This window comes from Muscardinus avellanarius (assembly GCF_963383645.1).
Source record: "Muscardinus avellanarius genome assembly, chromosome: 12".
Lineage (NCBI taxonomy): Eukaryota > Metazoa > Chordata > Mammalia > Rodentia > Gliridae > Muscardinus > Muscardinus avellanarius.
Window position 1 is genome coordinate 3,823,036 of NC_137798.1, and position 17,253 is coordinate 3,840,288.

A 17,253-nucleotide genomic window follows, 5' to 3' on the forward strand; every position below is an offset into this window, starting at 1 on the left:
CCTCTCCCGCGTCCAGAGCATCTTTTCGTGGGAAAGCCCCAGAGCCCTGGGATTCACCGACCTTTCCAGACACCCCGAGATTTTCTCATTTTTCAAGCCCTCCTGAAACCTTTACACCAGTTTGTTAGGTTTCTACTTCCCCGTGTCCTCCTTGTCCCCCAAACTGCATCCCCCCCACCCCCGTCTTGATGTTCACCCTAGACTTAACCAGGCAGAGCCCCCAGCTCCTTGGTCTCTGTGCCCCGCCACCTTGAAATCCACAGTCCCCACACTCCAGTTTCTTGTTTCTTCTGTGCTGCCTTCTGGAAAGTAAATCCCTGAGAGGGATGCCAGGGCCCTGGCCCCAAGCGGGCTCCCACCCCCGTTTCTGCCCACCCTCCCTGCTTAGCTGGTCTCTGACCCTTGTGCTTTCTGCTACAGGCTCCCTGCTGGGCACAAACAGCTCCACCATGGGGCTGTCCTGGACACTCGGTGTCCTGTTCCTGTTGCACGTTTGTAACACCAACCACATTCCAGGTGAGTCTGTGTGAGACCTTGAGGGGGAGGAAGGGAGAGGAGGAGGTGCAGGCTGACTCAGGTGTGCCCCTTCCCAGGCCCCCCTCTCCCAGCTCTGCTCCCCTGAACCCTGACCCAATACCAGGAGATAGCCCCCCCCCCATCCTGGTGTGTTTATTCAGCATTCAGTGGCTGCGGGTTTTCACCCTGTCCTGGGGACCCACCCCTCAAAACCAAGCCCCCTCCCCTGAGCCCCCACCTAGCAAGCTCATTGTGTCCTCTCCTGTCTAACAGAGTCTGGGGGAGACAACAGTGTGTTTGACATCTTTGAACTCACTGGGGCTGCCCGCAAGGGCTCTGGGAGAAGACTGGTGAAGGGTCTTGACTCATCCAGCCCGGCTTTCCGCATTGAGAACGCAAACCTGATCCCCGCGGTGCCAGATGACAAGTTCCAAGACCTAGTGGATGCTGTGCGGGCGGAGAAAGGCTTCCTCCTCCTGGCCTCCCTGAGGCAGGTGAAGAAGACCCGGGGCGCACTACTGACCGTGGAGCACAAAGACCGCTCTGGCCACATCTTCAGCGTGATCTCCAATGGCAAGGCGCGCACCCTGGACCTGAGCCTGAACGTGCCGGAGAAGCAGCAGGTGGTGTCGGTGGAAGAAGCGGTCCTGGCCACCGGCCAGTGGAAGAGCATCACCCTGTTTGTGCAGGAAGACAGGGCCCAGCTGTATATCGACTGTGAGAAGATGGAGAGCGCTGAGCTGGATGTCCCCATCCAAAACATCTTTACCAGGGACCTGGCCAATGTCGCCAGGCTCCGCATCGCAAAGGGAGACGTCAATGACAATTTCCAGGTAAGTCCTCTTCTCAGAACTCTGGTCCTTGGAGTCATTGGCTAGCCAGCCTGACCTGCCACGGGGGCTCTAGGAAGTACTCTCCTCAGACTTAAAGCAGCAGCTTTCAAACCGCGAAGGGCTGGTTAAGTCACATATGCTGCCAACCCCCTCCAGAGTTCCAAATTCAGTCGATCAGGAAAGGAGCCTAAGATTTGCATTTTGAACGAGTCGCAGGTGATAAAGCTGCTAATGCCAGTGGCCCGGGAACCAGTCTTCTGAAAACGATTCAAGGAAACGAGATGATTTTCCTGTTGCCAGCCTGTTCAAACATTAGATACGCCTATGCTCTGAAGAAAATAACTTATTTCAAAATGCATCCCACTGACTTTAATATGGCTGGAAACGCATATTTTGTATGGACAGAATTGATATCACGTTGCTGTCTGACTCTGGGGGGAGGGAGGATGCAGCCAGTCTGGAATCGAAGGTTAGAAGAGCCGTCATTTGCTGCTGCGGTCGTCGTCATTTGCTTCCTTGCCTCAGTCTCCAGATCTTTACAGCTGTGACTTTGAACTCCCACATTTAACTCTTTGACACTGGGAAGTGTCATTATATCCTGTGGGCTTAGTATCAGATTCCATTTCCTGTGTGCACAAGTCTGCTAATAATTGAATTCTTTATAAAATACTGAAGACTTGGCAGAAAGCACAAGATTTTGAAGTTGTTTGGCAATCTATGTCGGTGTATTGTATGGACAGAATGATCTTAAGTAGAGCTCTTTTAAGCTTTTGGAACATAAAGAGACTGCCCCCCAAACACACACACACACACACACACACACACACACACACACACACACACCTCCCAAATTCTACAAGTAATTTGTGTTATCTGCCCACAGGGGGCGCTGCAGAATGTGAGGTTTGTCTTTGGAACCACGCCAGAAGACATCCTCAGAAACCGAGGCTGCTCTAGTGGTGAGTATCCCTCTTTTTAGAGCAAAGGGGGAGGTCAGGGGAATTCCACCAAAAACAATCTGAGAACTTTAGTGGTGTTTGTGAATAACTTGCCCCAGGGAATACAGTTTGGAGGTATATAAAAGTGACCCCTAAGGATATCCCACACCCAGGTACTCCCCTCTGCCTGCATCCCTAGTCCCGAAGGACATGTTTTACACCTAAGAAGTCGAGGGGCTGGCCAGTGAGATCATGTTTGAAGCCCTATTTCTTTTGCGATTTTGTTTCTTAGCAGCTACAAATGTCCTTCTCGCCCTCGACAACAACGTGGTGAATGGCTCCAGCCCTGCCATCCGCACTAACTACATTGGCCACAAGACGAAGGACCCGCAAGCCATTTGCGGCATCTCCTGTGACGAGCTGTCCAGCATGGTCCTAGAGCTCAGGGGCCTGCGCACCATCGTGGCCACGCTGCAGGACAGTATCCGCAAAGTGGTCAGTGGCCTGCGTTCCCAGCCCGCTCGTCCTTGAGGGTTCATGAGGTGGCCCCAGATGAGGCTGGACACTCATGACCATTCCCCCTTTTAGATGGAAGAGAACAAAGAGCTAGCCAATGAGCTGAGGCGGCCTCCACTCTGCTACCACAACGGGGTTCAGTACGGGAACAACGACGAGTGGACTGTGGACAGCTGCACGGAGTGTCGCTGTCAGGTAAGGGATCGTCACACACTGAAGTCAGCGGCAGTCTCTGGGGAAATACCCATGGCCTGCTACCAGGTGGTTTTGTTTCTTTAAGATGCAATTATCACATCTACAAATTCTCTCCGAGGGTTTATCAAAGTTTAATTATACCCCAGGCTAAGTATCTAAGAGAACAAATCTGCTTAGACATCTGAATAATTTACCTGCTTTACTTCAAAGACCAAGTGTTGAATGTCAGGTAAATTAAACCTGCTGAGAACATTCCTCCCCGCCCCCCCCACCCCTGGTTTGTATTCAGCGTAGCATGGAGGTTCTTTTATACACTGCTGATTGTTGTTCAGGCACTTAGCCCCACGTTGTTAGGATGTCGCTGTCTACCTAGCTCAGGTGGCACTGCCTGTTGGCACATATCCCCAGCCAGAGGCAGGTGACTTTGGAGTTTCCCTGGACCATCGAGCAAAGTAAAGCTGAAATACAAATCGCAGATTACAGAGGGGGCCATGTTCACTAAATGCCATTCTTGTCCAATATAAAACAGACCTACAGGTGAAGGGGAAAATGCTTATAGGTCTTCTTTCCCCGCTAAGGATAAAATGTAAATTTTTAAAAGCCCCTTCTGGGTTTTATTTTTTAAGTTCAATTTCTGATGAAGATTTGACCCACAATGTCTGTCAATTCTCCTTATATAAATTCTTGTGCCATAGCTGCCACACCCGATTGAGCAGCAGTGAAAAAGAACTCCCCAAATAATGGCATGATAAGTGACTGGCATTAGAACTCTGTGATGCTGGTGGCCACAAATGCAGGAGAAGCAGATCTATAAAAATCCTTTGACTAGAGCATTCGCAGCCCTGATCACATCATGTTAAATGTGTGTAAACTTCTGCTTGCAGTATGCTCAGTAACCCATTTTCCTCTTGCTCTCTTGCCCGGCAGAACTCAGTTACCATCTGCAAAAAGGTGTCCTGTCCCATAATGCCCTGCTCCAACGCCACAGTCCCTGATGGAGAGTGCTGCCCACGGTGCTGGCGTAAGTTCCTGCAATGGCATAACGATTCTTTTTCTGTGACTAGGTCAGTTTCCATAGATCCTGAACACCTGGAAACAACACAGACCCCACTCTCATCTCTACTAAGTGATTTCGAGTCTTAATTCTCCATCTGGATTATGGTCTGGGCAATAATGATTCCCATTCGCCAGACAAATCAATAGGCTTATACTGTGAGCTGTGAGCTGGATTAAATTGGGTCTGAAAGTTCTCCCTATTTTTTTTTTTTTTCCTGCAATGATAGGCGCTTAAGAGAATAACATTAGTTTGAGTTTCTGGGCACTAAAATAAATTAGACCTACATTGTCCCATGGCACCATAGCTCTTATTTTTATTATTCGTGATTATTAAATTAATCGCTTTGCTTGTCATTGGTACAAGCCGTGAGTCATAAAAGTGATTCATCGTAACTAAGATAAGGAGACAGGAAAATAGCATCTCTCCCCCTCTCGCACCCCCAGCCACCACACACTTCTATAATACACAAGCCCCAGCTCAGAATGACCGGTCTCATCCAGGAGTCACAGAGCAACACTGGCCTGCGCCTGAGGTGGAAGTTAAAGGCTACGGAGCTGGCTGGGGCCTAGCAGAGTTCTCGACTTGAGTTAGGGATTGCCAGGAAAACTTCCAACTGACGGCAAAAGTAAACAAGTTCACTGTCTCCCGACACGGATAGTTGTGATTGTAGTCATGGTGCCCGGGCAGATGGTAAACAAGCACAGTCTCCTCTTTTGAAAATATGTGCAAAGAAGGCCCCACATGCTCAGATGAGAGGAACAACAAACTAGCTGGCCTCACGGCCGAGTTGAAACCAGAGCCAACAGCAGCCAAGCTGCCTTTAAGCTCATCTGTCACTAGGTCTGGGCTCCGTGACAGTCAGAAATGACTCTTATCAGCTTCCCGAAACTTCAGCATTCTTGGAAAGTGAGACTGGAAACACCTACCCAGATAGCTTAAGTCAGTAAAGGAACTCTCATCTGAAATGCTCAGAGAGGAGAAAAGAGGAAGCCATGGAGAACGTGCACGGTGAGGAGGCGCCGCTGCACCGATCCAGCACAGCGCCTGGTTACCCAAAGCCATATACGTAGCGACCTGGGTCAACCCTCAGCTCTTGGCCTAAGAAATATGTCACTTTTCATCCTGCTTAGCTGAGACTTTGTCCCCTTTGAGACTGGGTCTATGGTCAGCAATACTGACTTGAATACTTGAAACTTGTTAATCTTAAATCACCAGCAAAACATGGTAGTTGTGTGGACGTCGGACAGTCATAGAATGTATATGTGTATCAAAATATCACATGCATATGTGAATATACAGGTTTTATTTGTTAATCATCCCTTAATAAAGCTAAGGGGATAATAGTGCTTGACATTCCCTAGCAAGCAAAGGGCTCATCTGAATCAGGTACTAAGTGGCCTCTGCTATCCCTGCAGCCAGCGACTCTGCAGACGACGGCTGGTCTCCGTGGTCTGAGTGGACCTCCTGCTCAGCAACATGTGGCAATGGAATCCAGCAACGTGGCCGCTCCTGCGACAGCCTCAACAACCGATGTGAAGGCTCCTCAGTCCAGACACGGACCTGTCACATTCAGGAGTGCGACAAGAGATGTAAGTATCGTGGCCACTTTAGGACGTGGACCTCTGATCTGCCATTATTGCCGTCACCAAGAGAGGCTCCACAGTAAGGAGCTGAAGAGCCCAAGCTCTAGAGTCCCTAGATCTGTCTGAATCGCAGTGCTCCTGCTTATCTCTGCCTCCTGGAGCACAGCTTACCTCCCCCGGGGCTTTCTCCTCATCTGGAACTTGGGGAAAACAGTAGTTCCTGATAAGGTCATTTTGAGCATTTTATTTAGATATAAAACAATTTGCAGAAAACATAGCTCATGGTCAGCACCCTCTGATTGCTACATTATCCACAGCAACACATAAACACAGCCACGTATTACCTGTCCCATGGTAGAAGGGTTCCATGTTGACATTTGGACCTGTGGCCAGGAACTCATTTCTCCTACACACTAGGTTTAGTTGCTGTTAACTGTGTTCTGGAAATGCATTCATATGCTCCTTAGGAGGGCTTCTATAAAGCCAGCTCCGTGTGCAACCATCTCCTTTGTACCTTAGTTAAACAGGATGGTGGCTGGAGCCACTGGTCCCCGTGGTCATCTTGTTCTGTGACATGTGGCGACGGCGTGATCACAAGGATCCGGCTCTGCAACTCTCCCAGCCCACAGATGAATGGGAAGCCATGTGAAGGAGAAGCTCGAGAGACCAAAGCCTGCAAGAAAGACGCCTGCCCCAGTAAGTGCGCGCCTAACTCCAGGGTTACGCACGAGCAGCTGTTCTGCCCAGCTGGCTGCTGGTATCTGCAGCCTCCAGTTCAATGGGTCATGGAAGGGGGAAAGTTATTTACTAAGGAAACAAACAGAAGCAAAGTCCTGCGTGTTCAGCAGCTTCTTTTAATGAAAAACAGAAAGAAAACTATTTCAAAGTCACCCTCTTCCCGGACATTCCTTCCATGTGTCACGGGAGCAGAAGTTTCTCCGTCTTAGAAAAGTCTTCTGTGATGGGTAAAGCCCTTGCAAACCGACCTTAATTTTTGTATGTGGCCCATTTTCTTACAGTCAATGGAGGCTGGGGTCCTTGGTCACTGTGGGACATCTGTTCAGTCACCTGTGGAGGAGGGGTGCAGAGACGTAGCCGGCTCTGCAACAACCCCACGCCCCAGTTCGGAGGGAAAGACTGCATTGGTGATGCGACTGAAAAGCAAGCCTGCAACAAGCAGGACTGCCCGATCGGTGAGCCTTGGGGCCCAGGACAAAATCACCCCAGAGCTTTCTGTTTTGCTGAATGCCTTGTCAGCATTCAAGGGGGGTCCCGCTGTGATTGGTCCTGAGTGGCTTGATTACTTTAAAATGCAGGTGGCCAATATAATCTCAACAAGTTATCAGTAACAGAGACCCTGCAATGTCTTTCCTGGCGGTGACACCAGCCTAGGCCAACTGCTTACCTGTCTCTCTCACCTTGTCCCAGATGGGTGCCTGTCCAACCCCTGCTTCGCCGGTGCCAAGTGTACCAGCTATCCTGACGGCAGCTGGAAGTGTGGCGCCTGTCCCGCTGGTTACAGTGGGAATGGCATCCAGTGCAGAGATGTCGATGAGGTGAGGACCTGGCGGCTCCAAGCTACTCCATCTCAAAAGCATCTAACTTGTCCCAGGTGCTTCCTGCAGACAGCACCTTCTAAACATTAAGCAATCTCACTGCCTCCACAGTGCAGAGAAGTGCCCGATGCCTGCTTCAACCACAACGAGGAACACAGGTGTAGGAACACAGATCCCGGCTACAACTGCCTGCCCTGCCCGCCGCGCTTCACCGGCTCGCAGCCCTTCGGCCGGGGCGTGGAGCACGCCATGGCCAACAAACAGGTACCGCAGACTGGACTAGTCACCCAGAGTGGAAGGGGGTGCCTCCCTGACGCAAACGACTAGCAGAGGCGGGGCTGTATGCTCATACCCTTCACAGAAAGACCAGGGAGGGGAATGAGTATACTTTTCTAGTTTTAGAAACATGACTTCATAGCCACCCTATCTAAAAATGCTGTGTTTGTGAGCAGCTGGAATTGTAAATGCCTAGATGGTGAGCAATTTCAAGAGAGTCGCGCGTGGAGCGACATTTGCGCAGAGCCTGGGTATCCCGCGAGAGAATGGGGAAGGCCGGACGCAGCCCACACCCTTCTAAGCGGGTCCTCGGTCTACTCAGAGATGATAGGGATCCCGGCTCTTCTTGTTTCCACGGTTTCTGGGGACGCTCAAAGGTTCTGTGTTAATATCAGGATGGTTGTACCCTCAGGTGTGCAAGCCCCGCAACCCCTGCACAGATGGGACTCACGACTGCAACAGGAACGCCAAGTGCAACTACCTGGGTCACTACAGTGACCCCATGTACCGCTGCGAGTGCAAGCCTGGCTACGCCGGCAACGGCATCATCTGCGGGGAGGACACAGACCTGGACGGCTGGCCCAACGAGGACCTGGTGTGCGTGGCCAATGCGACTTACCACTGCAAAAAGGTGAGCTGGCTTCCGCCGTGGGCCTCCCAGAAGGCGGCCCGTCGCCCTCGTCCAGAGAACAGAACACACTAAGGAATTTCAGAAGGGCACTAGTTCTCGTTACTATTAAATCATGTGGTGCTGAAAACATGAATGGGCAGGGGCTATTGCCAACTGTGTCCCAGTCAATTCTATTAAAGAAAAAATGTTCACTACTCTACCAAATACCAGCAGAATATAACTTGTGTTCACAGTATCCATAAAGCCCATTTATGCAAATAAAGACTGTTTATACATATTCTATACATCTCTCTCCCAAGAAGACATTTTCTTGTAGCCCTTCGTCCCATAAAACACAAATGCCATCGTAGAGAAGCATTCCATTCTGTGTTTCTGGAACGCCTCTGCGGCCGCTCGTGCTCATGCTGAGCGACGGGAATGTGAACTGCTGCAATAAAGAGCTTTTCTCTTCTAGGACAATTGCCCCAACCTCCCCAACTCAGGGCAGGAAGACTATGACAAGGATGGAATCGGCGATGCCTGTGACGATGACGACGACAATGACAAGATTCCGGATGACAGGGTACAGACAAAACACCTGCCACTCTCCTCTCAGCCTCTCAATTCAACAGCAGCCTGCGACACTTGAGGGAGGGAACTGTTTCATAGGATACTGACACGAGGAAATTGATAAAGGGATAATTAGAAATGATTTCTCTCGTCTCAGTAGTTTGAGGAAATAGGTTAATTGCCAGGAGAACTTCCACATTCTTCATCACAACCTTTTCTCCCCCAGTTGAGATAAATTACAGTGGATGAACAAGACACTTTGATCTCTGGAATCAGATTTACTTTGGGTATACTGAAATGCTGAGATTCTATTTTACATATCAACTTAGAACCTACAAGAATCCAGTTTTCATTCATTATGGTCTTTTAATTTCCATAATGATCATTTTACTTACACTGAGTACTCAATTCGTATATTCACTGAGTAGGGAATATTGAAGAGTCTTACAGTTTTATACAGTGTGTGGTCGCGGCTCTAGCTGGTCTCGTGGGCAACACTGTAAAGGCTCCATTTCTTCTCTTTGCAGGACAACTGCCCATTCCACTACAACCCTGCCCAGTACGACTATGACCGAGATGATGTGGGAGACCGCTGTGACAACTGCCCCTACAACCACAACCCAGATCAGGCAGACACAGACAACAACGGGGAAGGAGACGCCTGTGCCGTGGACATCGATGGGGACGGTAAGGCGCTCCTGGCTCGGCGGGCCCACAGCTGAGGAAATGCAAAGCCTCAACATCCTTTATGGCTGTTAGTGTGAGGTTTGGTTGAAATGTCCCCAGCTGGAGAGGTCATCTCTACACGTTCCCTGTCGTCTGCAGGCATCCTCAACGAACGAGACAACTGTCAGTACGTCTACAATGTGGACCAGAGAGACACCGACATGGACGGGGTTGGAGATCAGTGTGACAATTGTCCCCTGGAGCACAACCCAGACCAGGTAGGTGGGCTCCTTTCAGAGTCTTTCATAAGGTGTTGGGGTTTCTTAGTCACACTCTCTCGTTATCATGGCTCTCGGGGTTCTCGAGCCATTTGCAGTGTGTTTGTGTAAATTGTGTGCCTGATGTGAGCCCTCTGCAGAGAGTTGCCTAGATCTTTGGTGTGGAAACTTCAATTCTGTGTTCTGTAAGAAGGTCCACTTGACTTACCCAGCATTGTTAACCTACAAAGCAAAGCTGCAGTGACACCCAGGCGTGGTGGCGCACGCTTGTCATCCCCGCGCTCGGGAGGCAGAGACAGGAGGATCGCGCAGGTTCGAAGCCAGCCGCGCGCGCTGGCTTAGGAGACCCTGTTTCCAAATAAAAATGTAAAAATGGGTCTGAGAGTGTAGCCCGGAGGTAGAAAGGCTTCCAGGAACCCCAGTACCACCAAAAAAAAATAAATAAATAAATAAAAAAGCTGTAATGACAACTCTGCAATAGTATTAATCATATGCAAGGCTAAGAGGGAGGAGAATACCCCAGAAGCAAAAGAAATAGCCATTTTCTTAGCTAGTAATACAACCTAACTGTAAGAAATTATCAAACTAAAACTACTTCCAAAATCTAGAGAATGCTCCTATTTCTCTGTTGTACTCCAAATGTTTCTAGCATTATAAACAAATCGCCCTTCAACCTGCCAGGATGTGCTACAGAAAATTATTTCTTTTTTGTGTCTAATTGCCCTCATAATTTTCTAGGAATAAAAGTTACAAATTTTTTTACTAAAATGCATTGTTCTGGTTGTTTAGAAACTGGCTTTTTCTTTCTTTTTTTTTTTTTTTTTTTTTTTGGTGGCACTGGGTTCCTGGAAACCCTTCTACCTCTGGGCTACACTCCCAGACCTAGTTTATATATATATATATATATTTTTTTTTTTTTTTTTTTAATCTGGAAACAGGGTCTCTTAAGCCAACATGGCTGGCTTCGAACCTGCACAATCCTCCTGTCTCCGCCTCCCAAGCATGGGGATTACAAGCGTGCGCCACCATGCCTGGCTAGAAACTGGCTTTTTAAATAGTAGTATTCTTATAATATTAAGAAAATAAAAAGATGGCTTTCCTTTTTGAATACTTTTGAATATTTGCTCTTCTAAAGTTCTGTCAAGTTAGAAACAACAGGGCAAATGGCTTTGGGACCATAATGGAAAGGTTTAAATGATCTGATCAAATGACATTGAGGATCATTGATGTTGAGTTGGGTTTTAGCATAAGTTAAACTTCTGCAATATAATTTAGCCTCACTGAATGTATTTTTGATTGCTCAGGTTATAAAAAATTTATAACACATTACCAGCATCATGCAAAAAATCTTAAAAGCAAGAGCATAAGTACTGGCAAGAAAAATTCTCATTTGTATATAAACTGCCCCAAAACATCCCATGCATAGTGAATAATGTTAAGTATGCTGAGAAAATTATTTGAAAAAAATTCAGTTTTATCTGAGCCATTATATGACAGTCTATATGGAATATATATATCCAAATATTATAAAAATAAAAAGTAATTGATCTCTCATACTCATTACCCAGACAATGTGCAAAGAAAGCAGTGCCATGCTTCTATGATTTTGTGACCTAGAGAAGAAGTTGACATGTCAACAGTTTTACAATTTTAACTTTCAATGGGAAATTGCAAAATGTATCCACACTTCATTTAGCATTAAGATACAAGTAGTTAAAACTTAACATTCCAGCCTCAGTAGTTAAATAACCCTTTCATTTACAAAGTTTTATATTTTAAAATTGCTAAATATCTCTTCTCATTTCTTACGTAAAAATAGGAAAGAAAAACATTTTTAAAATATCAGTACCTTTCTGCAGTAGCACAGAAATAAACGTGAAACATGGCCGTATCAAACATGGAAGAATTCCCTCTAGGGGGGCACTAATGATACCTTTAACATCAATGATTTATATCTTGATTTACCCTCCAATAATATCTCTCTTCCAGATGGATTCTGACTCAGACCGCATTGGGGATACCTGTGACAACAATCAGGACATTGACGAAGATGGCCACCAGAACAATCTGGACAACTGTCCCTACGTGCCCAATGCCAACCAGGCCGACCATGACAAGGACGGCAAGGGAGACGCCTGTGACCACGACGATGACAACGATGGCATCCCAGATGATAGGGACAACTGCAGGCTGGTGCCCAACCCTGACCAGAAGGACTCTGATGGTGAGTCAGCACAACTGCTCTCTAAGAGAGTAACTAACAACATGGCTGTCTGGAGGGAGGAAATTGAAACGGAGCTGAATGTATTTGAGAGAAGAGGGCAACTAAACTGCACCTGTGACGAGAGCCAACTTCCATACTGGTCTCAACAGCCCTCCCCCCAGAGCCTCCCTGACGCCTGCCCTTCTGTCCTCAGGTGATGGCCGAGGCGATGCTTGCAAAGATGACTTTGACCATGACAGCGTGCCAGACATCGATGACATCTGTCCCGAGAATGTCGACATCAGTGAGACCGATTTCCGCCGATTCCAGATGATCCCTCTAGATCCCAAGGGGACATCTCAGAATGACCCTAACTGGGTTGTGCGCCATCAGGGTAAAGAGCTTGTACAGACTGTCAACTGTGATCCTGGGCTTGCTGTAGGTGAGTAGTAAGTTCTTTGATCAGCAGGTAAATGGATGCATGAAGCAAATAGGAAATCTGGTGGGTGGGCCTGTCCTGGGGGCACTGCGGACGTCTGGGAATATAACAGAACCTCCGCAAGGCTGCAGTTCTTAACCAGCTCTGGCCTTGTTTTTCAGGTTATGATGAGTTTAATGCTGTGGACTTCAGTGGCACCTTCTTCATCAACACCGAGAGGGACGATGACTACGCTGGGTTTGTGTTCGGCTACCAGTCCAGCAGCCGCTTCTACGTTGTTATGTGGAAACAAGTCACCCAGTCTTACTGGGACACCAACCCCACGAGGGCTCAGGGATACTCGGGCCTCTCAGTGAAAGTTGTGAACTCCACCACAGGCCCTGGAGAGCACCTGCGGAATGCCCTGTGGCACACAGGGAACACCCCTGGCCAGGTAAGAAGTGGCACTCTACAAAAGGGATGGGTTCTTGACTGGCACTTTGGCCAAGGCTCCCAACAGAGTCTTAGATGTACAGTGCCCAGCATCAGCAGCTGTACTGTTAAAGTCTGCAGAGTTGATGAGAGGGGAGCTCACTGTGACCAAGTGTTACCCTTTAGGTCCAAGGGCTTCAACAAACAAAATACTCCTTTCTCTCTCTCTCTCTCTGTCTCTGTCTCTCTCTCACTCACACACACACACACACACACACACACACACACACACTCCTCTCTCCTCTCTCTTTCTCTCTCTCTCTCTCTCTCTCTCTCCTCTCCTCTCCTCTCCTCTCCTCTCTCTTCCTTTTCTCTCTCCCCCCTCCCCTCTTCTCTCCCTCTCTCTCTCTCTTCCTTTTCTCTCTCCCCCTCTCTCTCTCTTTCTCTCTCCTCTCCTCTCTCTTCCTTTTCTCTCTCTCCCCCCTCCTCTTCTCCTCTCCTCTCCTTTCTTCTTCTTCTTCTTCTTCTTCTTCTTCTTCTTCTTCTTTTCTTCTTCTTCCTCCTCCTCCTCCTCTTCCTCCTCCTTCTTCCTCCTCCTCCTCCTCCTCCTTCTCCTCCTCCTCCTTCTTCTTCTTCTTCTTCTTCTTCTTCTCCCTCCCTCCCTCCCTCCCTCCCCCCCCCCTCTCTCTCTCTCTCTCTCTCTCTCCTTTATACTCATTGACTAGTACACTACATAGTAGACGCCTTAGGAAAAGTCCTGCACTGTAGCCCTCTAATCTAGGTCAGTGTGGTGCCCCTCAAGCACTGCTTCCTACTGAATGAACAGTAAATCTCCTGGCAGGTCTGTGTCTCAACCTTTTATTTCCTTTTCCTTCAGGTGCGCACCCTGTGGCATGACCCTCGTCACATAGGTTGGAAAGATTTCACTGCCTACAGATGGCGTCTCAGCCACAGGCCAAAGACAGGTTTCATTAGGTAAGATTGTACTGATTAAATTTCACCTGCAGTCACACTGGCGGGCTAAAAGGAGGACGCCAAAAAGTAGCCAAGTCACTCATGAGATTTTTTTTTTTAAACTGGCAGGGTGGTGATGTATGAAGGGAAGAAAATCATGGCTGACTCGGGACCCATTTATGACAAAACCTACGCCGGTGGGAGACTAGGACTGTTTGTCTTCTCTCAAGAAATGGTGTTCTTCTCCGACATGAAATATGAATGCAGAGGTAGGAGCAACATGGCGGTGAATATACACTTGGCATCATTAATTCAGACTAACAGGAGGATGGCGCCTGGGGGAGTTACATAAATACCATTTTAGACTTCTTCAGAGACTATTTAGAGTTAACTTGTATTTTTCTTTTGAGGACACAGTGCTCAAAATGAAGTGTGGCTCATGAAGTCACGCATCCTCACTCACAGTTATTGATTCGCTCAGCGGTGGTGTGTGCTTTCGACCTTGTGTGTTTATGTGTCTTACACTCTGCTTATGGTTCTGTTCATACCATCGCAGCACACATTTTCTTTCATATTCTGTTTGTGTACACAAGGAGAAAGCAGCATTGCCTTCATAGTGGAGAGTTAAATTAATTTTCACGATTAGCCTTTCTCTCTCTCTCTCTCTCTCTCTCTCTCTCTCTCTCTCTCTCTCTCTCTTTGTGTGTGTGTGTGTGTGTGTGTGTACTGGGGATGGAACCCAGGGGCATTCTACCTCTGAACTACACACCCAGTCCGATTTTTTATTCTTTTATTTTGAAACAAAGTCTCAGTAAGTTGCAGAGGGCCTCACTATGTAGCTGAGGCTGGCTGCAAACCCAGATCCTCCTGTCTCAGCCTTCCAAGTACTGGGATTACAACTGTGCACCACCACGCCCGGCTCTCCATGTTTTTTTACTCAGTGATTACTTAGGCTCTTTCTAGTCCAGCATTGGACCTACCACAAAAGAAGCTCTTAATAAATATTTACTGAGCCAAGGCCTGGTGCCTACAAGATCAAAGGCATCAGGCAACAGGATCAGAGACATCAAGGAGTGAAGAAAGATGGTTGATATTACTCAAAAAACATTTAGCTTATGATATAATTTTGAGTCTGCATTTTAAAAATAAAACTCCAAACTTTTTACACTGAAGGCCTTAGAAAGCATAACACAGGTTCAGGCAGGCCACACTGTGTCATTCTCCTGGCATCAGTGTCAGCAAGGAAACGAAATGTTGATGTGTTTAAACAACCTTAGATGATGCTTTCTCACTACAAAAGCAGAGACATCACCGGCTTGTTCATTTCTTAGCTGACATTAAGATGATTGTGCCCCTATTAATTCATTTTCGTTTATGTATTTTACATATGCATGTATTTCGTTTGCTTAACAGATTCCTAATCATCAAACAGCCGACCCGAGTACTGATCGCACCCTGCGCTGATGTTGCGCATTCCGGAACCAAGGGCTTGAGAAACTCCCAGAAAACTTCTCCTTGCCTTCCTTTTTTTCTCTGCTTGCATCAGTGTGGACTCCTCGGACATGTGACTTGCCTCAAGAAAACGCAGTTTTCAAACATAGACTCAGAATTCTGCCTCCAGCAAATGAGAAGGCGTCTCCCAAGAGTATAGACGATTCCTCTGTCTTCCTTTGAGAACGCAAAAGCACCTACTTGCTGTACTTGCTTGGGCTGGAACAGTGCCAGCCCCACTCTGCTTTGGTCACAGTGGGGTGCTCCTGCGACGCCATCTCTGAGCAGTGGACTCTGAAGCATCTTCGGGCATGTCAGAGAAGGGGGGACTCACTAGATTAGCAACAAAGCCAGCCCTGCCCTACTCCCTTAGGAACGGGGAGCAAGCAGAGGCCAAAGCGCTCAGGAGAGGGCGCATACCCAAAAGATGATTGTATGAAGAAGATACGGAGGAACTGTTACATGGCCGGTACTCAATCATTTTCCGGGGATTGAAAGACTATTGCGGGATTTCATGATGCTGACCAGTGTCAGCTGATTAGCCCACGTACATAGGCACTTAAATAGAAGCAGGGAAGGGAGGGAAAGACCGACTCTGGCCTCCCTCCCCAAGCCCCGCCCTTTACATATCACCCGTAGTGGGCAGAATAGGCGGTCAGCGGCGGACGGCGGTGCTGGCTGCCTTTGCCTGGTCACAGTGACATTGTTGGTTTATTCCAGATGGACCTTGTGCAGATGTAGCAGAAAGTAGGAAAACCTACCATCTCAGTGGGCTCCAGCTGCCTCCCAAGGGTGGGGCCGCTGTGCTTATATTTTTATGGTTAGAAAGGCACAAAATTATTATCGACCTAACTAAAACATTCCTTTTCTCTTTCTCTCTCTCTTCCTGAATCACCATGGAGTTTTTTAGCTCTCTCTTTTGGACTACAGTTGTCGTTTTCTTTTTTTAACAAATGCTTTACAGTGTAAAATATTTATTTTTTATCTCTTCTGGAGGGTCTGTCTGAAGGATCATTCGTGGCACAGGAAGAAGCATAAGGACATCCATATGACCTTTGTTAGACTTCATGACTGTAAGATTGTAAATACAGATTATTTATTAACTCTGTTCTGTCTGGAATTCAATTTCATATGGAAAGCGTTTGAGAGCAGGTAGCTGGGATTTTCCAAAAATCTCAAACTAGCACAGGGAAAATCAGTATGGCAATTTTCCCTTTGTGTTCAGAATGAATGATATGAAATTATTTTTCTTTTTTTGTTTGTTTTGTGTTTTCAAGTGGAATTAATAGATTTTCCATTTGCAAGTGTTTGATATTGCAAAGAAATGAGATCTTAGTACTATTTTATCCCATCTGTGCCTATTTCCAGGGAGAAGATAAGCATATACACCTATTTTTTTTTTCATTTTTCCAAAAGAGAAAAAAATGAGAAAGGTGAAACTTATATACAAATATTACCTCATTTGTCGTGTGACTGAGTAAAGAATTTTGGGATCAAGCAGAAAGAGTTTAAGTGTCTTAAACTTAAAAAAGCTACTGTAGTACCTAAAAAAGTTGATGTTGTATATAGTATAAAAAATTCTTTGCAGAAAAATGTTCCCAGTAAGGAAATAGCATTGAACTGTTAAATACAATTTCTGAAAGTTATGTTTTTTCTATCATCTTGTATACCATTGCTTTATTTTTATAAATTATTTTCTCATTGCCATTGGAATAGGTATCTCAGATTGTGTAGATATGCTATTTAAATAATTTATCAGGAAATACTGCCTGTAGAGTTAGTATTTCTATTTTTATATGTTTGCACACTGAATTGAAGAATTGTTGGTATTGTTCTGTTTCTTGTTTTGTCTTGTTTTGATTTTTGCTTTTTATGCCCCAGTTTTTACTATTTGCAACAACTTTTTCTAGAATTGTGCTTTTTTTGTACACATTTTTATCCATTTTACATTTAAAGCAGTGTAACTTGTATATTACTGTTTCTTATGTAAAGGAACAATAATAAATCATATGAAAATTTATATTTATACTTACTGTGTCCGTGTTTGTTCTCTACTGGCTTTATATTATGAGGTATGGGTAAATGTCATTCTTAAAACAATATAGCATACACAAAATGAAATTACTGTAAGCAACAGTCACAACTTCTATATGATTTATAA

General features: G+C 46.6%; 1 protein-coding gene across 1 annotated transcript; it reads left to right on the top strand.

Annotated features, from left to right (window-relative positions):
* Positions 1 to 449: 449 nt before the first annotated feature.
* Positions 450 to 13,953, top strand: THBS1 (thrombospondin 1; the record flags this gene model as incomplete). Its single annotated transcript, XM_080707945.1, has 20 exons — positions 450 to 516; positions 790 to 1,349; positions 2,233 to 2,308; positions 2,580 to 2,782; positions 2,876 to 2,998; positions 3,926 to 4,019; positions 5,471 to 5,644; positions 6,158 to 6,334; positions 6,658 to 6,831; positions 7,067 to 7,194; positions 7,306 to 7,458; positions 7,883 to 8,101; positions 8,556 to 8,663; positions 9,178 to 9,337; positions 9,476 to 9,594; positions 11,584 to 11,818; positions 12,012 to 12,239; positions 12,398 to 12,669; positions 13,525 to 13,622; positions 13,731 to 13,953. 20 exons carry the CDS (start codon positions 450 to 452, stop codon positions 13,951 to 13,953), a joined length of 3,591 nt encoding a protein of 1,196 aa, XP_080564071.1.
* Between the last annotated feature and the right edge of the window lie 3,300 nt (positions 13,954 to 17,253).